This window comes from Mesoplodon bidens (assembly GCF_964165515.1).
Source record: "Mesoplodon bidens genome assembly, chromosome: 3".
Lineage (NCBI taxonomy): Eukaryota > Metazoa > Chordata > Mammalia > Artiodactyla > Ziphiidae > Mesoplodon > Mesoplodon bidens.
This window is the reverse complement of record NC_138178.1, coordinates 128309880-128329465: the sequence shown is the minus strand read 5'-3', so window position 1 is coordinate 128329465 and position 19586 is coordinate 128309880. Positions and strand designations below refer to the sequence as shown.

General features: G+C 40.7%; 3 protein-coding genes across 12 annotated transcripts in view; 2 read left to right on the top strand and 1 right to left on the bottom strand.

The window, feature by feature from the left end:
• The window catches only part of CDKL1 (cyclin dependent kinase like 1), a 59103-nt gene extending 51486 nt beyond the window's left edge, over positions 1-7617 (top strand). For 3 of the 6 annotated variants that reach the window (XM_081229717.1, XM_081229718.1, XM_081229716.1), the window contains 2 exons: positions 1771-1827; positions 3001-5529. In XM_081229717.1, coding sequence (XP_081085843.1) covers positions 1771-1827; positions 3001-3300 — 357 coding nt within the window. In that variant the 3' untranslated portion in view covers positions 3301-5529. Of the gene's footprint in view, positions 1-66; positions 369-1770; positions 1829-3000; positions 5530-5560 lie in introns of those variants that run through there. The other 3 variants (XM_081229719.1, XM_081229720.1, XR_014015449.1) reach the window with 3 other exon arrangements.
• Positions 314-19077, bottom strand: DMAC2L (distal membrane arm assembly component 2 like). Of its 4 annotated transcripts, none has more exons than XM_081229722.1 (5): positions 12941-13052; positions 11437-11645; positions 10678-10849; positions 8783-8911; positions 314-436 (listed from the first exon to the last, which is right to left on the bottom strand). In XM_081229722.1, exons 1-4 carry the CDS (start codon positions 13045-13047, stop codon positions 8797-8799), a joined length of 603 nt encoding a protein of 200 aa, XP_081085848.1. In that variant the 5' UTR covers positions 13048-13052; the 3' UTR covers positions 314-436; positions 8783-8796. The 4 variants fall into 4 exon arrangements, with proteins under 4 accessions (XP_081085848.1, XP_081085849.1, XP_081085851.1 ...); XM_081229723.1 differs by lacking the exon at positions 314-436 and adding an exon at positions 18994-19077 and having other exon boundaries at positions 7768-8911; XM_081229725.1 differs by lacking the exon at positions 314-436 and adding an exon at positions 18994-19077 and having other exon boundaries at positions 7768-8911; positions 10678-10846.
• Positions 19078-19136: 59 nt separating this feature from the next.
• The window catches only part of L2HGDH (L-2-hydroxyglutarate dehydrogenase), a 56492-nt gene continuing 56042 nt past the window's right edge, over positions 19137-19586 (top strand). Inside the window, exon 1 of one of the 2 annotated variants that reach the window (XM_081229713.1) lies at positions 19137-19367. In XM_081229713.1, the coding sequence (XP_081085839.1) occupies positions 19228-19367 (140 nt within the window). In that variant the 5' untranslated portion in view covers positions 19137-19227. The remainder of the gene's footprint in view (positions 19368-19586) is intronic. The other variant, XM_081229715.1, reaches the window with a different exon arrangement.

The window sequence follows — 19586 nt, the reverse complement described above, 5'->3', positions numbered from 1 at the left end:
ATCCTGAGTTCCTACTGCCTAAGGAAGGTGCTTTCAAACTGAAACTAACCCTTCTCCATTGCTCAGTTTCCAGATGGAAGGTCCATCCAGTTCCACTGGAGCTGTCTGTTCTCCCAACCTCTTGGCCTGTCCTGCAGTGAAGTCTCCCACCTCCCACTGCCCCGCCACCCCTGCTCCTGCAGCGCTAGGAATAGGAAAAGTGGGGCAGCTGGGAGCCTGCGGGGCCGCAGAAGCAGGAATGACACCTGGCATATGGGAGGTGACCCAGCCGGCTCCCTTGTGACCTGGACGTTCCCAGTTTCACGCTAAATATCCCTTGGCGATTTCCTGTTCGCTTTTCTACCGGAGAAGCCTCCGAAACAACCCAGGTTTCATCAGTTTCATCAGCGTAAAAGGCTTCCTATGGTTTCCCAGAGGTTGTGCTGCAGGGGATTTCCTGTTGACAGAAACACAGGAAGAAGTAGTGGGGGGCTGTGCTGGTTGAACATCTGTGCCCCAGTCCCTCTGCCGGTCAGCAACCCTGCCCCAGAGAGGCCTGCTTGCTTCTGGGGCAGGGAAACCGGCTAAGCAGGCGGGATGGGCCCATCCTATCACAGCCAACCAGCTGGCCTCGTCCCAGGCGTCCTTGCTGAGACAGCAGGGCTCAGTGTCAGCGATGTCAAGGCAATCCCCAGAGGTGCTCAGATTCAACACACAGAAATAGCAAGAGAAATAGTTTAGCTGTGGGGGTGGAGAGGGCCGCTCTCAAAGGCTGATACAAATCCGCTTTAGGATTTTTTTTTTCCCTGTTGGTCTTCAGAGCCTCAGTTTTGGAGTTTCCTATCTCTTATTAGTGATGAATAACTGCACACTCAGGAATTGGTTGTTGTTGGCTGGTTCCCCTGTCCCAAGTAACACTGTGCTTTTAATCTTGATGGCAGCACCAGGGAACTGCCATCTTTAAACACACAACACACCTGGTCATTTATTTGACTCCGCTTGGCTAGCTCTTAATATCTCAGCTCCCCTCCTCTTTAGCCTCTTTATCAGCTGTATATCTCTTTAACTGGCCTGTCTGTCTGCCTGACATAGGCATTCCTTCTACTTTATAGTGTTTATTATTCCTGATTGTCTCCTGCCTGTGACTGGAGCAAAATAGCCTTAAAGGGCCAAAGGGAGATTGATGAATTGTCTGCTCAGGAGACTCTTTAAACAGTAGGATGATCAGGGAAACAGCAGGCTCTTGTGGGATGAGAGAACAGTGTTTATTCCAGAAAACCAAGAAACATTTTCTGGGTCGGGAAAAAAATCTATTTTGTAGCTCCCTTTATGTAAATATCAATAAATGCAGTAATCAGAGCCCCTTTCTATAAATGCCAAGATAAATGCCGAAAGTTATTCTAAGGCAAGGCAGGTTATATAAGTTGAGGCAGAAATAAAGGAAATAACAATTGCTTGACGAGTGTTTTGGGTTTTTTTTCTTTCCTTAGTATCCCCTCACAATTTGCTACCTGCATCAGTTCTTCAGGAAGTGAAGGGGGTTAATGGTTAGGAAGAAAATTTGGAAAAGCAATTTGGAGGTGGGGAGAGAAGGAGCTTATAAAACAATTTGGAGGTGGGGAAAGAAGGAGCTTATGAAACAGACACAGGGAGGTGGGGTGGGCAGAGAGTGGAAGAGGCGAAGAAGGTGCCAGGGAGATGCTTCTCTCACTCAAAAGAAATTCAATCTGAGGTAACCTTATATTTGAATATATGCTGTAAATAAAATCCCTGTTTTCTTTTCTTTAACAGGAACCACTTGAATTAAAATTTCCAAACATCTCTTATCCTGCCCTGGGGCTCTTAAAGGTAAAATCATGGCTTCCAACAGACCTGGAAGCACACGGCAGCTGTACCACTAGGGAATCTGAATGATGTATGTCAATCCATGGATTGAAAAGTGTTCCTTTTAGAATTCTTCTTCTCCTTTGAAAAGTATACATATTTTCCATTTTTAAAAATGGGTCACATAACAGTGAAAACATCTGAAAGTATTTTTCACTTTAAATAAACTTAAACTGTATTTGAAATCTAAATTAACACAAAATAGAAATTTAAGATTGGGGTGGTTTGTTTTACAAAAGGATCCTTTTCTTCAAAAAAATGTTTAGCCATAGGATTCTTTTAAATAGCCAACTCCCTAGTATATTGGAAATAGGTTTTGATTTTAAAACTTGATTTATATATACATTTTCAGAAATATAATAGCCCTTATGTAAAATGAGGCACCAATTAAAATGTTTGCAAGTTACAGACAATGTCCCACCCATTTCAAAAAGTATTTAAAACATTTACTGATGCATTTATAATTTTAAAAAATGAGACAGTTCCTTGGGGTATGTAGTTGTGAGATTTAATCTATCCAAGTATGAGCCCTCTGGCCTATTTACTGGCAAAGCAAATAGTTAAGAATGATGTAACATAAAGAGATGTATATTATGCCTCTCCTTCCTTACATACACATAGTTACCTGTAATGCATGGACTATTTCTGGAAGAATATACCTAAAATAACTGATTTTAGAAGGGAGAATGGAAGAACTAGAGTGCTGGAGAGACTCTGCTGCATGCTGTATAAATTTTATTTTTACCATGTGTGATTTTTTAAATAAAAAACTAGTTTTTACTAAGTACAGGCAAGGAACCAAATGGGTTAGGTGGATTATTCTAGTGAGACACTGAGGTGAACTCAAAAATTGTATCCTACTCCCTCAGGGCAGAGCGCCAAATACCTCAAGAACAGAACAAGGTGGAGAAAATGATTTTTTTTTTGTTACTATTCCTAGAAACTATTAATTCATTACGTGGTTACCCATGAATGATTGTGGAAGGAACGAAAGTCATGATTGGTGTGTTTTTTCCTACTTTTTCCCCCCTTTTGTTCCCAACTGAAGAGTTTAATCTTTCAAAGAAGAAAAAAATGACTTTGATAAGTTAATGCAATTTTAAAGAAGTAAGAAGAGGGTATTTTCTGTTCTTTCAGGGCTGTCTCCACATGAATCCTGCCGAGAGACTGACATGTGAGCAGCTGTTGCGGCATCCATATTTTGACAGCATCAGAGAAATAGGGGATTTGGCAAAAGAGCATGAGAAATCAACAAGGAAGACCCTAAGACAGAGCCGAAAGCACCTGCCGCGGGTAAAAATGGGGCACTGCTTTACAGAAGCATCCAAGGTTGCAATTTCAAATGAGCTCATACCTGCCAGCTGGTGCGGAGAGTCTGAATCTATACTTGAGGTGGCAATTGTGGCTTGCAGCTCCAGCACCTTTATTCTTGCATGAGACACACAGGTCACAAGATCTACCAACCAGGGTCCCAAAGACATCTGCCTGCTAAGGGCCCTTCTCCCAGAATCCTAAAGGTGACCTTGCCCAACAGCTCCCTGCTGCCAGCCAGGGGCCAGGGCTTTTGGTGTGCATGAGCACAGGTCCCAGCCAGGGACAAGCAGCGTGCTTCTTATGCTTTGGAAAACGAAATCAAATTTATCCCGGTTAGCTCTCTGTCATCATGTTTACCTTCAGTATTGATTGACACTCCAGGTTTATCTAAAAAAGGAAATGTTTTCCTCCCTGATCCATTAATCATCAGAGTTGGCTAGTGTAAATGTGGTGATGAGTGCTTTCAGTGAGAGCAGCAGAACAGTGCATTTAACCAGATCACAGCATCCAAGCTGCATCCAAGGGAGCCTGTGGGGAATTGTGATTGGTATAAAGTGGCAGAATGGCCTTACATTAAGTGTCTTGTCACAAGCCAAAAGCCGTAATAATTTAGGATGGGCTGTAGTTGGAACCACAGTTAAGGTGAGCTGGCTGCTCCTGGTCGCTTCTGGGTCTGCTCAGGTGCCCCTTAAGCTATAAATTATCTTGTCTTTAGTCTTTCCCTTTGCAGCCTCCTCTGCCCAGTATGCTGAGTGGCACCTGGGTGGTGTTTGTGAGGCTTGGAGGAGAGAAGAGGGTGGACAGTCCATTATGAACAGGTATAGCATGAAACCCAGGGCCCTAAAAGACCAGAGTTATGAAATTAAGAATGCTTTTAATGCAAAACAAACTGGAAATAGACCTTCCCCTCAGAGTTACCCCTTATCTTGCTGTTTTCTTTGTGTTCAATCATCTTAGAACCCTTGAATTACAAGGGATTTTAGAAAACCTCATCCCTTCTTTTAAAGAAACTGGAATTAAAACTTAAAAAAGTGGGACTTAGGGCTTCCCTGGTGGCACAGTGATTGAGAGTCCGCCTGCCGATGCAGCGGACACGGGTTCGTGCCCTGGTCTGGGAGGATCCCACGTGCCACGGAGCGGCTGGGCCTGTGAGCCATGGCCGCTGAGCCTGTGCGTCCAGAGCCTGTGCTCCGCAACGGGAGAGGCCACAACAGTGAGAGGCTCGCGTACCGCAAAAAAAAAAAAAAAAAAAGTGGGACATCACTGGTGGCGCAGCAGTTAAGAATCTGCCTGCCAATGCAGGGGACATGGGTTAGAGCACTGGTCCGGGAAGATCCCACATGCGCAACAACTGAGCTTGCGCTCTAGAGCCCGTGCGCCACAACTACTGAGCCCGTGTGCCACAACTACTGAAGCCCACGCGCCTAGAGCCCATGCTCCGCGACAAGAGAAGCCACCGCAATGAGAAACCCGTGCACCACAACGAAGAGTAGCCCCCACTCACCGCAACTAGAGAAAGCCCGCACGCAGCAACAGACCCGACACAGCCAAAAATGAAAAAAAAAAAAAAAAAAACTTAGAAAAGTGGATTATCAATGGCAGAAAGTGAGACTTGTAGCAGAGTTGTGACTAGAACCTCAGGATGAGCCACCTGCCCATAAATGCTACTGAAATAGGCACCAATTAAAAAAAAAAAAAAGAGGGTCTTGATGGAAACATTTTTACTTGAAAGACTAGGGGAACCCAACTAATTTGTGTGTTGCTTGTAGGTGCCAATTGTTTGATTTTAAAGTATTTGTTTTTCAGATACCTAAGGCCATATAGTACTGTACAAAAAAAAAATGTGTTCCCTTACTTTCATTTGACATTGACGATAAATGCAAACATTTTCTGGCAGCATGAAAGGAGCAGTTTTGCCTTTTTAACTAAGGCAGTAGGTGGGCAAATCACCTGAGTGCTCCAGACATCAGTTTTCTTCACTACAAGACAAGATATTGGCTTAAATGATCCCTAAGGTCCCAGCAAGCTCTTAACCCCCATGAATCTGTGCTTTTTTCCAGTAATGTTAACATGTAGATTTTCCCTTCTTTTTCATATTCTCTAAATTTCCTTTAATATGCATGTTTTGCTTTATAATATAAAATAAATATTGAAAAGAAAAAGCAGAGACCAAATTTATGGGAGGGGGTGAGCTCCACATCCTTCAATTCCGCCCCTGAGCAGAGACCAAATTTAAACATTTTGTCCTTTCTCAGATCCTGGATTCTGTGTAGAAAAAGTATTTCTGTGCTGGAAAAGTTGTTTGTTTACCTCTTTTGGATGTGTTATCAATAATGAAAAAAGTGTACGGCATTGAACGTAATTCTGTGTTTCATATTTTCAGTTGCAGTACCTACCTCAGCTGGCTAGCAGCAGCATCCTCCCAGCTTTGGATAACAAGAAGTACTACTATAACACCAAGAAACTTAACTACCATTTTCCAAACATTTAAAGAGCTTGGAGATTGATAACAAAAAAAGAGTTGATCATTAATTTCAATAAAACATACATTTGATTGAAAGCAATCACAATGTTGAAAAAAATCATCAGGAGAAAACATAAGTAACTAACTGGGGGAGGCCACTTGGCAAGACGTGAAGGGAAATTCCAGAGGCAGTGTTCCATGCTTGACGATGGTGTCCAGAACAGAAAGGAAAAACTTATTTGGATTTTCACTTTTATTTTTGTCGTATCTAAGTAGCTGAGCTTATGGACAGAATATAAACTATCTACTGCACTCGCCCATACCTCCAGCAAAATTAGAGATAAAAAAATTTATGCTTCAATTGTACCATATGCAACAAGTGAAAAAATGGATTACAGAATGCCCATATACGTTTCCTTGGATCTCTGTTGCTTTGAGTCCTATCTCCTGCCTTTTCAGATTTTCTCATCGTATTTAAGGAGAGTTAAGGTTCTTGAAACCAAAATGTTTAAAATTCCATTTCCTGCTTGCTCTAGCTCTTGATTTTTATATATTGAAACTTTTTTGAATATATGAGATGTTTAAAATATTTAAAATCATGGATTATCATAAAAGATAATTTACATGCTTATATATTTAATGATATGTTTATAGACATTTCTTACATATACTTTGGTCTTTACCTTTAGTAAAGGTTGCATCTTAGTCATTTTTGCAGGGAAGATGGATTTACTATAATCCATCTACACTTGTTCACCCAATTCCCCTTGCAAACAGTGGCATGAAGCTTGGCAGCTGACCCAGGGGTAGAACAAGATCCACAGGCTTCACAGGAACTGGGCCTGCCAGCCTGAAAGTAATTAGTACTTCATTCTCTCCAGCTCAGCCTCAGACTTGGAGACAGAGATACTGGCAGGACTACAGTGATCTGGGTTTTGGAAGAAACTGCTTATGAGCTTTTACTTGGGTCATAAAAGACATAAGGTTATAAGCTGATGTTTTCCCTGAAATATCTTTTTACACTGTATGTGTATGTGTGTATATCTATAGTGCACACACATATATGTGTGTATATATACCAACCTAACAACCAAAACCTAACTAATAAGAAAATAGACCAAAATGATATTATTGAGAATTCCTAGCTTTGTACAGTGATACTTAAAATGATGACATATAACTAGCTTTGATTTGGCCTATTGCTCCTATTCATAAAGCTTTTTCATCCTTGTCCCCTGGACACAAGGGCAATATGAAGCTGATATCTGCTTCTTATTACTCAACCCCATTTTTGATTGAAGTGCTGCTATTTCCTAGCAGTCCTCAGCCATGGTTTTTTGAAGATGTATTTTACTGTATCTTCAAAACCTTTCTTCTGCATTCTCAGTTTACTGCTATGTTAATTTTCTTCATGAGAGCATTTGACCTTATTCACTTACTGTTAAGTAATCCACCAAATTCTGGCATCTGTTCAATAATTTTGGCTACCCCAGCCAGTTTAGTGATGTCCTGAGGCTTCCTAATGTATGTAGCTTCTTGCATAGAGCTGATAGCGGGTTAAATACTAGTCACCGTATAATCTACTTCTTGTTATGTAGACTTGATTCAAATGACAAAGAAGGACATCCAGTTTCTGCTAATAGTTTACATTTTGTGTTTTTTCCTTACCCCCAACAGTGTACCTGATGAGGCAGATGACTATAACTGCCTAATTTATCCAGTAGTTTTAAGGAATACCATTCAGAGTAGAAAAGTAGCTCCAGACTAACCTGTGGTCAGTCAGTTGCTTCATCACATAGTAATCAAACAAGGTTGAGATAGAAGTGGTCATTTTTTTCTAATGAGTTCTATTAAATATATGCTTATACTTAATTTAACCATATCTGTGATCTTTCCTTCAGCATGGAATCACCACTGTTTCACATAAGACTGTTCTACATCCTTATCATTTTTTTATTTACTATTTTCTGATTTTTAAAATGACAGTGGCAATTATATTAGTAAACTATATCATTTATGGTATGTGCTATCTACATAAGCTGGTTCCTAACACAACTAAAATTCATTTTTCTACTTTAATGCTGTATCACAGAAAGTGTTTATTTTAAAATTATCTCCAGTCAAGGTTATATTCAACAGATTAATATTCAAACCAAACATACAGAAATCCACAAACAAGTTGGCACATAACTAACAATAATAGAATCAGGACCATTTGCAGCAGGTAAAAATAAAGATCTGTTTATACCTATTTATGATATTCTTTATCACTGCTTTCTAGATGTAAAGTGAATTTTGTGCTTATACTTCTTATGATGTCCCTTGAGCTCATGGGAAGTACTATCCAACATATATGAGGGAATACAAATTAGTTTCTAATTGACATGTTAAATTTTTCTGTTTGAAGCAGTTTTTTAATTTAAGCAGAAAGCAAGTATAGCTCTGCTGGCCTTCATCGTTGTTTCCTCTCTTCTATTGCAATCCTCAAAGCTATTTAAATCCAGCCAGGTATTTATGTCTAGTTTTAATAAGACACTAGACTAAGCCTACAAAATAGACAAATTAGCCAGAAACTGTTCATTCAGAGAAAGGATGTATGGTATAAAGAGCACAGGAATGCAGGATCAAGACAAATGCATGCAAATCCTGGGAAGCAATACGAATGCCCCAGCAACCTCTGACTACTTTGCATAATTGACTCCATCAGTGAATCTAAAATTTAGCTTCCAGTTTTTCATAATTGTATATTTATAGTAACATGCTTCAAAAACTTTAAAGTAAAATGTAACAAATTACTGTTAAAAATAAAGAATGTGTTGTACATTTAAATCATTTTAAAGAACTCTTAAGTATCTACATCAAGAGATATTTATATAGGATTGATATAAAATAAGGAATATTTAAGAATTAAAATGGTACCTGGTTTGTATTTTTCTTAAAATGATTTAATGTACCTAAATTCTCACTTCTAACTTAGTAACTTTAGTGAATCACATCTGAATGTTTATTTTCTACATGATGGACTCTGCTAGAATGTTGTGGTATAACATTCTTATAGTTCTGTTGATGTTTATGTAATATTTGTTGCTGTTTAGGATCAACAATTGCACATGATACTTTATATTGAAATAAGACACTTACTGAATATTACTATTTTACTTCAAGTCTAATTTTAGTTCCAGAGAAGGCAGTGATGTTTTAAAGGCTTGGACAATTTTTTCTTTTTCTTTTACGCCAGGAAGATCACTTAAAAACAAATACTTGAGGTTTCTGGAAGAGAAATTTTGAAAAGTTAATTTAACTTGGCCTTTACTCATAGCATTAAAAATAAACTTGCTTTATTGACTTAAAAAAGCTACACACAGAATGTGTTCATATCATCTTACACTTTCAAAATGACTTTTAGAATGGTAGTCTTAGAGTACTACTTTAAATGAAATTCATGCTGGGCACTAAGCCAGACCTTGGACAGTTTAGTTGTTCTGAATTACATCAATAATGCTGCTGAATTCTTCCAAATATTTTATGTATATTATGGCATAGAACTCCTTTGTATGTTAAATATAAAATATGACATCAGTCATGGTGATGATTTTTTGCATCTGACACTAAAACCAAAAACAACTAAAACAAAAATAAACAAGTGGGACTATATCAAATTGAAAATCTTATATACAGCAAAGGAAACCATCAACAAAATGAAAAGACAACCTACTGAATGGGAGAAAATATTTGCAAATCATATATCTGATAAGGAACTAACATCCAAAATGTATAAAGAACTCATACAACTCAATAGGAAAAACCCCAAACAACCCAATTTTTAAAATGGGCAAAATATCTGAATAGACATTTTTCCAAAGAAGACATACAGATGGAGAAAAGATGCTCTACATCATTATCAGGGAAATGCAAATCAAAACCACTATGAGATACCACCTCACACTGTTGTTAGAATGGCCATTATCAAAAAGACTAGAAATAAGTGTTGGTGAGGATGTGGAGAAAAGGGAGTCCTTGTGCACTGTTGGTGGGATTGTAAATTGGTGCAGTCATATGTAAAACAGCATGGAGGTTCCTCAAAAAATTAAAAACAGAACTACCATATGATCCAGCAATTCTACTTTTCAGTATTTACCTGAAGAAAACAAAAACACTAACTCGAAAAGGTAACTGTACCCCCATGTTCATTGCAGCATTATTTACAATAGTCAAGATACAGAAAAAACCTAAGCATCCATTGATGGATTAGGTAAAGAAAATGTGGTATCTGTATACAGTGATGTAGTATTCAGCCATAAAAAAATGAAATTCTGCATTGGCAACAACTTGGATGGACCTTGAGGGCATTATGCTAAGTGAAATAAGTCAGAGAAAGACAAATATTGTATGATGTCTTATATGTGGAAGCTAAAAATAAATAAATAAGCAAGCTTATAGATACACAGAACAGATTGGTGGTTGCCAAAGGCATGGGGTGGGGAGTGGGAGAAATGGGTGAACGGTTTCATGTTTTTGTTCTTAGTTTAGGTAAATGGAATTTTAAAAATATGAATCTTAACCTAGAAAGGAAAAGAAATTGGGAAAGTTCTTAAAGGAACCAAGTGTGTATAAAAAGTGAAGCCTTAAAGCCTCAACTAATGTAAGAGATAAACAATCTAGTACTTTTGGTTCTAATGTTTAAGATTTCTCAGACTTCTGTGGTGCTGAGCTTATTGGCAGAACATAGGGGAAATTAAAAGATGGGGAGGAAGTATAATAGCTAGTGCTTACTGAAAGCTTTCTGTAATAGGAACCATGCTAGGTGCTTTATGTAGGTCAATTTTTTTAAAAGATGCTCCCTAAAAAATGCAATACAACCATAACATATTAAGGGTGATAATTTAAACTGTTTTAAAATATTCTAGCTGACAGCTAAGTCATTTTCATAAATTATATTTTTCAGAATTAAAAAAAGACACCACCTCTCAACTGTTTTAAATTCCGATTATTCACCTTAACATTATCAAGTTTCCATTTTGGCACTGACCACCTACCTTAAATGATGCAAAGCAATGATACCTTTGTCTGTGATATTCCCACATGAAATTATTTCCATTTCCAACATGCTTTTTTGTAAATTTTTAAGTTGACTAAGTCTCTGCAAACAGTCATCCTCAATATAGTGACACTTGCATAGCCTTATTTTTTCAACATGCTGTAGGCCTTCTGGGGGAAAAAAAGTACAGTTTAAGAACCTGCTTTACCATTAAGATGATCAACTATCCTAGTTTGCCCAGAATTGTTCTAGTTTTAGGATTGAAAGTCCTAAGTCCTAGGAAACCTCTTAGCCCCAGGAAAACAGTAACGATTAGTCACCCTATTAACCATACAAGGTATTCACTCTACGGGTTGTGCTGATGGACAGGGCCATTCTGCAGTCAGATGCCCAATGCACTGGAGGAAAGAAATGCCCACACAAGCAGAAGCTGTGTGGGTATAATTATTTCTACATTAGTGAGCGTTTCTCAGTGACAGAAGTTTGACAAAGATAATTTGACAAGGCCTTGAATTTTAAGTCAATAAAGTACAGAATAAAGGCATGTAGAGACAAGCTTAGTGCAGGGAGAAAGGAGAGGAAGGTATTTGTAACCTCTATTTAATTTAAAAATAAATATCATACACAGGAAGAAACAAGCTGGATTGGACTGAAAAAGGCAAAAAGGACACACCTATGACTATAATAGTGAGTCAACTGCAACCAAATGTCACTGCAAATCACCTGCATTTCCCATAACAAATGATAGGGGAGTTACCCATGTGATCAAATCCAATGCTCATGATACAAGAATCAGTGGCATCAATTGCCTGAATCTTGTATTTGTCCAGAGGGCCTGTTGGGAGGTGGTTGTAGTCCTTCTGCCACCTCTCCTGGCCGTGGTAGCGCACCAGAGCCCCACAGCGCAGCAGCCACTCGGACGCCGCCCTGTCAGGGCCAACATCCCGGATGCGTTCATGATCCACTCTGTTGGCGAGAGAACAAAAGCAGGTAGGTTTTACTATAGTCACTAGCTTAACTATGTTCACCAAAGTAAATACAGAATAGCAACCACTTTTCACGTGATGAGGAGGGAGATAATATATTAGTGAAATCCATGTAAAGAAAACATTCAATGGCTCTACCTGGTACCTTTTTTGCTTTTGTTTTTGTTTTCAAGTGAACTCTGTCAAGGCATGTTATTCTTATGTGAGTTTATCAGGCAGACATTGAGTCTTCATTGATTCATATGTAGCACAATAGCTTCACACCAGGAGTTACTCAGTATCTATGTTTTGAATGAATGACTACACTTGGTTATCATTTTTATTACTGACAAAAGATTAAAAAGGGAATAATCTTGAAACTTTGTTCAAATTAATGTCATTAAGTGATATTCATTAATTTTAACATATGCCTTTTTCTCTAGTTAGTGATATTAATGCTATATTAAGCAACAAAGGAGGTTAGTTTTGTCAGTTTCAAAATATTTCTAAGCATGCCACCAACTTTTTATTTATTTTATTTTTTTTAATGAATTTATTTATATATTTATTTTTGGCTGCGTTGGGTCTTCGTCGCTGCATGCGGGCTTTCTCTAGTTGCGGCGAGCGGGGGCTACTCTTCATTGCGGTGCGCAGACTTCTCATTGCAGTGGCTTCTCTTTGTTGTGGAGCACAGGCTCTGGGTGTGCGGGCTTCAGTAGTTGTGGCACGTGGGCTCAGTAGTTGTGGCTTGCGGGCTCTAGAGCGCAGGCTCAGTAGTTGTGGCGCACGGGCTTAGTTGCTCCATGGCATGTGGGATCTTCCCGGACCAGGGCTCGAACCCGTGTCCCCTTCATTAGCAGGCAGATTCTTAACCACTGCACCACCAGGGAAGTCCCCCAACTAACTTTTTAAAAGCTTGATTTCCCTTGATAGTATTCAAAAGGTTAACTACATCCCTTAAGAAGCCATAGAATAAAATATTCTAAAATTACATTTACTGAGCTTTTCTGATTACAAAAGTAATAAATGTTCATTTCAGAAAACTTGAAAGGCATTGAAAGGATGAATAAGAAGAATCACTTAAGTCCTGTAACCCAGACAGTTAATATTCTGTAATCTATTTTTCTGATCTTTATTCAGTGCTTGTATGTTTTATTTGCTTTAAAAGAAAGTTAGGGTAGTACTGCACGCAGGACACAAAACATTTGAAACACAAGAAATAACCAAATTAGCTACTGGGAACTCATCAAGCTGTAACAATTCCCACGTTTCTTCACTTTAGTTAGAGTAACTTACTTATTAAACACTGCATTCAACCAGCCCCAGAAGTATCGGGAGTCACGTGACCTTGGGAGTTTCTTTAAGCCACAGAACTGCTGGGAAATTTTTCCAAACAGCATCATTTGATCTAGACACATAAAACAGTATTCATATTAGATCATCAGCTGGCATTCAGGAGTCCCATACATACGGTAACTGACTTTACAACTTCAGAGTCAGTGCTCTTGTGCTGATAAAGCTGATGACTCACTTGCCACTCAATAGTTATTAAGCAAGTTACTCCTGCTTTTTGGTTTCTTTTGCTGCAAAAATGAGAGGCTTAATTGAATGGTCTCTGGTTCCTTCCAGCCTTGACATTGTTTTTTCTACTTGTTCACTCCTCAATTGGAGTCAGCCTGCAGTGGTGCCACCTGGTGTCCATTCAGGCAGTGCATCTACAAATTTACTGAAACCAGCTCCAGTCCCAATCTACATTTCCAGTACCAAAATGACAAACTAAAATCACCTAAGGAGCAATGTGTCAAGGTTAAGGCACTTACATCCAGAAAAGGAGAGGAGTCGTGGAAACAGATCTTCCTATCACAAGGCTGCAAGTAGTGTCCCCAGAAGAATGCAAAGCAAGAGCTGTACAAGGTCAGCTGGGAAAGACTGGGCAAGTAACTTCACCTCTCTGACCCTTGGTTTTCTCATTTGTAAAATGAGATGATTTGCTCAGATGATTTCCAGCTGTAAAAACCCAAAACTATGAGTTGAGAAGACGATTTTGGAATTGGGTCTCAACCTGATTTATCTCAATTCAAATTTCTCTGATAGTGTGCCAGGTGGGGGGAAAACAAAGATAAATGAAACATGGTCTCTGCCTTTGAGGAGCTGACAATTTAATGCAGGGTGGAATGAGCTAAAACAAGTTACCAGGTAGTTAAAATAAATGATAGAACCTGGAAAATACCTCAAAAGAGTTAAAGACACACAAGGATTTCAATAGACAAAGATGCCAGGAAAATGTAGCTCAGGTGATAAGCTGAGGCAGGAACCTTTAAGGCATGTTGTAGTTCAGTTGGCTCAGCACATGGGGATCATGAGAAGAGGAGGGAGACAATGTACACAGTCATATCGGGAAGGGTCTCCCATGATCAGCCAGAAAGTTTGTCTTCTGCAGGTGGCTGGGAATCACTGAGATTTTAGCATAGAGCACTGGCATGGTTAGCACTATGCTTCAGGAATATTACTCAGACAGCAGCATCAAGACTGAGGGTCATTTAGAGATGAGGAAACTTAAGCCCTGATAATAAGTAACTTGCTGACACCCTAAGTCCTTTCTGGAACAAGGTGGGGTATTAATAAACGCATGTGTTTAAAGGGACTTGTCCAGTGTTTCATGGTTAATTGTTAGCAGTGCTGAAACTGGAACCTAGTTTTCTCTCTTATTAGTCCAGGGCTCTTTCCTCAGTCATTGGAGGGTTCTAGAACTCAGGAAAAAGAAGAGGACTAGAAAGAGGCCTGAGTGGGAACTACCTTAAAGCTGAGGAAGTGCCCAAGGATGTTGGGTTGTAAAACAAAGAGAGCTGAGGTCTGAGGACAGAACCCTGGGGTCATCTACTAGCCTCTTTATCCCTTCTCCATCATCACCCTGCCTTCATTACTGCAAACTTCTCCCCCTGCTACTTCCTCCCACATTCTCAGCCCTTTCCAGCATTTGGTTAAATCTCTCTCCACCTGTGCCCATCTCAGTAACTCCTTTGGCTGCCAACCTTATTTACAAATCTGGGCTTTCCAGCTTCAACTCAGGCTGTTCCCTCCATTTACCATCCCCCCCCAGAATCCTATGGAAATCTTCCCCAACCTCAAGACCTTACTCAAATGCCATCTCCATCCATCCATTCATTTATGCAATAAATATTGAATGTCTGCTATACTTTGTGCAAGAGATTCAATGGCAAGACAGAAGCAAAACAAAACAACAACACAGGAGAGAGAGACCGAGAAAAACAAGGTTCCTGTCCTCATAGAATGTGTAGTATATGTACCGTATATGTATAGATGACATATAAACAAATGAATAACATGCAACACGATGTCTTAATGGAGGTATGGACAAGTTCTGTGAGAGCTTAGAGAAGGGAGTGAGGGATAGGCTTCATACTAGAGGTGTCTTCTGAGATGGGTCTCAAAGGATGATTAAGAGTTTCCAGTTAGGCAGAAAAAGAAGTATGAAGGGCAAAAGGAAGAGCAAGAATCACATATTACTCATTTCCATTTTTCTTAGCACCTAGCACAGCACCATCCCCTAATGCAAGTTTAATAAATATTTGGCAATTAATAATCTTCAGTGGGTGATACATTTTCATGCAGAAACCAGGGAAACTCGTTAAGTGGGTAAATTAGAGAGGTTTGTGAAAACTGAAGTACTTTCACTTGATTCATTTTGGCCCACCTTGTATTTCAGCTTAAGGGAAAGATTAAACCAAATTTACTTCAGCTTATGATCTCTAAAAATATTACATGTTATATTTAAAATAATTTAAACATGAAAATTTAGTTTTTATTTAGCAATAAATTAAAAAAACTAATTGGTAGGTTTTTGCATTCTCAACTGCTACTTTGTTAATTGATATTAGGAATTTCAGATGAATTCAAGCAGCTACCTCTGAGAATGCTTTCTAGACGGAAAGAGGAGACCTCTGGTGGTGAGTTGATGAATTTAGCTTTAATAAATTAAAAGAAACAAGTGAAATGCAAGTTAAAAAATAACCACTACTAAATTACCGCTGTGATAAATAATTTAGAAATTAAAATTATTTTAAAAATTCTTCTTACTATCATAACACAGCTTAGAGCCATAAGTTCATAACAGATGTTTCTAAAAGTTGCTATTATGCTCACAACTTAGAGAAGACCAGACCTCTAATGTGTGACTCAAAATAGGATATGGAGAGTCCCCCAATTTGCATATAAACAAGTTTTTTTTAAGTGGAAGTTCTTTTCTTACATATGAAACATAATTACTTAGGTGGGCTATTCAAAACGTTGGCTATTTTAGTGGTCAAAAAGACTGAACTAGCCAACTCGTTCTTGAGGGCAGTAAAAGTGTGAAGAGAGGGGTGGGTGGTATCAGAACTGGGGAGTTTTTTCTCCCCAAATTATAACCCCACTTCACTGCAAATTCATCCGTTATTGATGCCAATTCTTATTCCTGAGGTGTCTAGAGTCTAGTGAAATAGAACAGCAGAGCAATTGCTTAGGAATGAAAAGCAAAGTTTCCAAAAGCCACTCTTAGGCTAATATCACTTGACACTCATTAAACTAATTTCACATAGCTTCTGACCGAGATGGAAGATGAACATGAATTCTTAGCTGAGGAGGGTGGTGGCTGGAACACAAATGTCTCTAGCCAAAGACATTACAGGGTGAATGAATGTAAGGTGAGCTCTTGATGTGAGATTATCTAAATGAAACAAATTAATGTACAGTCAAGCCTAGGGGAGAAGGTAAGCAGGGAAAATTTTATAAAAAGAGCATGTGTATTTTGAGTTCTTTCACTTTGCTAAACTAAGAAGCACGTGCTCAAAATCACAGAGTAGTAAAAAAGTCACTATTCTGGGCTGCCCCATGAAAGACTGACCACAGACCCTAGAACTATATAATTCTGTACTCAACCTAGTAACAAATCAACTACATCCCATGCAATGGTTAAAATAAAAAATAGTGATAGTACCAAAAGTTGGTGACACTGAAGAGGAGCTGGATCACTCAACATTGCTGGTGGGAATGTAAAATGGTACAGCCACTTTGGAAAACAGTTTGGCAGTTTCTTACAAAAGTAAACATGTGCTTATCATATGACCCAGCAATTGGACTCTTGGGCATTTATCCCAGAAAAACAAAAGCAGGCTTGCACAAAAAGCTGTACACTAATTTTCATAGCAGCTTTATTTGAAATAGCTAAAAACTAAAAGTAACTCAGATGTCCTTCAATGGGTGAATGGTTAAACATGCTGTGGTACATCCATACCATGAAATACTTCTCAGCAATTAGAATGAACTATCAATACATGCAACAATTTGGATGGATCTCAAGGGATTATGCTGAGTGAAAAAGCCAATTCCAGAAAATTACATACTGTATAATTCTGCTTATGTAACATTCTTGGCATGACAAAATTTTATAAAGGGAGACTAGAATGGGGAAGAGGGTGCCTTGCAGGAGAGAGGTGTAGTTATAAAAGGACAACCGAGGGATCCTGGTGGTGATGGAACTGTGCTGTAGCTTGCCTGTGGTGGATACAAGAATCTACACATGCGGAATTCCCTGGTGGTCCAATGGTTAGGACTCTGAGCTCTCACTGACAAGGGCTGGGGTTCAATCCCTGGTTGGGGCACTAAGATCCCAAAAGCCCGATGGCACGGCCAAAAAAAACCAAAACAAAACCTACACATGTGATAAAAACTATACAGACCTAAATACATGCACAAAGGTAAAACTGTGATTATCTCAATAAGATCCATGGGCTGTGTCAATGTCAATTTCCTGGTTGAGTTATTGTTCTATCCTTTTACAAGATGTTACCATTGGGGAAGACTGGGTAAAGGGTACACAGGATCTCTACTGTGTCTTACAACTGTATGGGAGTCTACAATTAGCTTAAAACTAAAAAATTGAACTAAAAAAAAACCCATTTCTTATTTTTTTCATTTGTGATGAACAAGCAGGCAACATTCCACATTATTTTCGCAGATAAAGAAAATATGTACAACTGTCCAGGTGATAAAACCATATAAACATAATAAAAGCCATCACTTTATCGAGCACTTTACTGTGTTAACATCTGATGAGCCTTATCTCGTGTAATCCACACAAAAGTCCTATGAAGGAGATCCTGCTATTACTCCTAGTTCACAGAGAAGGGTCTGAGGCAAAGAGGTGAAATGACTTCCCCAAGCTATCCGACTAATAACTGGAGCCAAATTCACACAGGCAAGAATAAGTCCTTCCAGCAATAAAGTTAAATGATTCTATTTTTGTTCAGCTGTCCTGACCCTAAAAATTAAAAAACTTCCATCAAGCAGAGAGAACAAATGTTAAACAGGCATGGTGATAAAGGATCATGTAATTTAACACAGGTCTTTCATACATTACACGGTCCACTTCCCTCATTTTACAGATAAACAGGGGTGAAGTGACCTGCACAGGTGAGTCGCTGTTCCCAGGCCCGCACAGCATATTTAGAAGTATATCTCGGTCCAGGATTTTTTTTTTTTTTTTTTTTTTTTTTTTTTTTTTTTTTTTTTTGCTGTACGCGGGCCTCTCACTGCTGTGGCCTCTCCCGTTGCGGAGCACAGGCTCCGGACACACAGGCTCCACGGCCATGGCTCGCGGGCCCAGCCGCTGCGCGGCATGTGGGATCTTCCGGGATAGGGGCACGAACCCGTGTCCCCTGCATCGGCAGGCGGACTCTCAACCACTGCGCCACCAGGGAAGCCCCAGGATTTTTTAAAAAAGGAAATAGATGGCTAAATGATGTCAGAGACCGAGCCGTCTGGTTCATTTAGGCGCTCAATATTTACAGGACCAATAAATGAATGAATGGCACGCCAGGAGCCACATATATGGAAGTCCAGAAGACTGCAGGCTATCAGGCGTTGCCATGACAGAGCCTCCGTCCGGAGAGGGCTAGGGCTGGACAGCGAGCGCCCCTCCAGTGGCCACTCCACTGGGTGTGAGCCGGGTTGGAGACCGCGGTGCCCTGAAAGGAGCCTCGCGTGACGCGGGGCGGGGCTGAAGGGGGCGGGGTCGAGAGGGGGCGGAGCCTCGCGTGACGCGGGGCGGGGTCGAGAGGGGCGGGGCCTGGCGGGAGGTAGGGAGGCCGTTGGGCTTGACCGAACGACAGTTTTCACCATAATCATCCCGACTTTCTCCCGCGGCCCCGAGTCCTCTCGGCGGTGAAGAGCGAGGACGCCCGACTCGGCGGGCCAGATTTTCAGTCAGCCTAGCGATGGGAGAAGGGAAAGGGCAGAGGGTAACCACCACCCTAGACCCGCCCCACCCGGGGCCTAGCTCCTCTACTCACAGCGTCAACAGGAAGGAGCGAGCTAGCGTCCCCAGCGTCTACGGCGGCGCCGGCCTACCCTTTGCCCTCCGCCGCGCGAGTCCATTGGCCACTGGCGGCTGCTCTCACGTGGGGCGAAGGCGCGCCCCTCATTGGCCTCTGCCTGGGGGCGGGGCTAGAGAGCGCCTGGACCTGGGCAGTGTAGGGCTCAAGGGCCGGCTCCTGGGGCTTGAGGCAGGGGAGGAGGCGCAGGCGATGGTGCTGGCGCTACGTTATCTAGGCAGTGTCTGCGGAGTGGCCCGCGGGGGGTTTCCCGGGGGCTTCTCCGCGGCGTGCGCGCCCGCGCCGGGGAAGCCCTGGCTGTTGTGCCAAGGTGGCCGCAGAGCCAGCACCAGGTGAGTAGCCGCTGGCCCGACCCCCCGCGGTCTGCGCTGCTTCTCTCAGAGGTGCCTCGTGCTGGACCTCTGTCTGCCCCTGCGCTACTTCCCTGTCCTCGGCGTGGGAGAGGGTCGGGATCCTGTGAATCCCGGGCTCCAACCTATGATGCCAGGAGCTACCTGCCTGGATCATCTGTAGGTTTGTGGGCGAGAGGAAAAGAATAAGAAAGGCAGTGT

Bases quoted from the DNA above. Each gene is read 5' to 3' on its own strand.
- DMAC2L (XM_081229723.1), bottom strand. From the start codon at position 13,047: ATGATGCTGTTTGGAAAAATTTCCCAGCAGTTCTGTGGCTTAAAGAAA. The intron at 11,646-12,940 runs GTAAGTTACTCT...TCTCGCCAACAG, and splicing joins TTGAATGCAGTGTTTAATAA to AGTGGATCATGAACGCATCC. The intron at 8,912-10,677 runs GTAGGTGGTCAG...TTTCTCTTCCAG, and splicing joins ATTGCTTTGCATCATTTAAG to AAACCTCAAGTATTTGTTTT.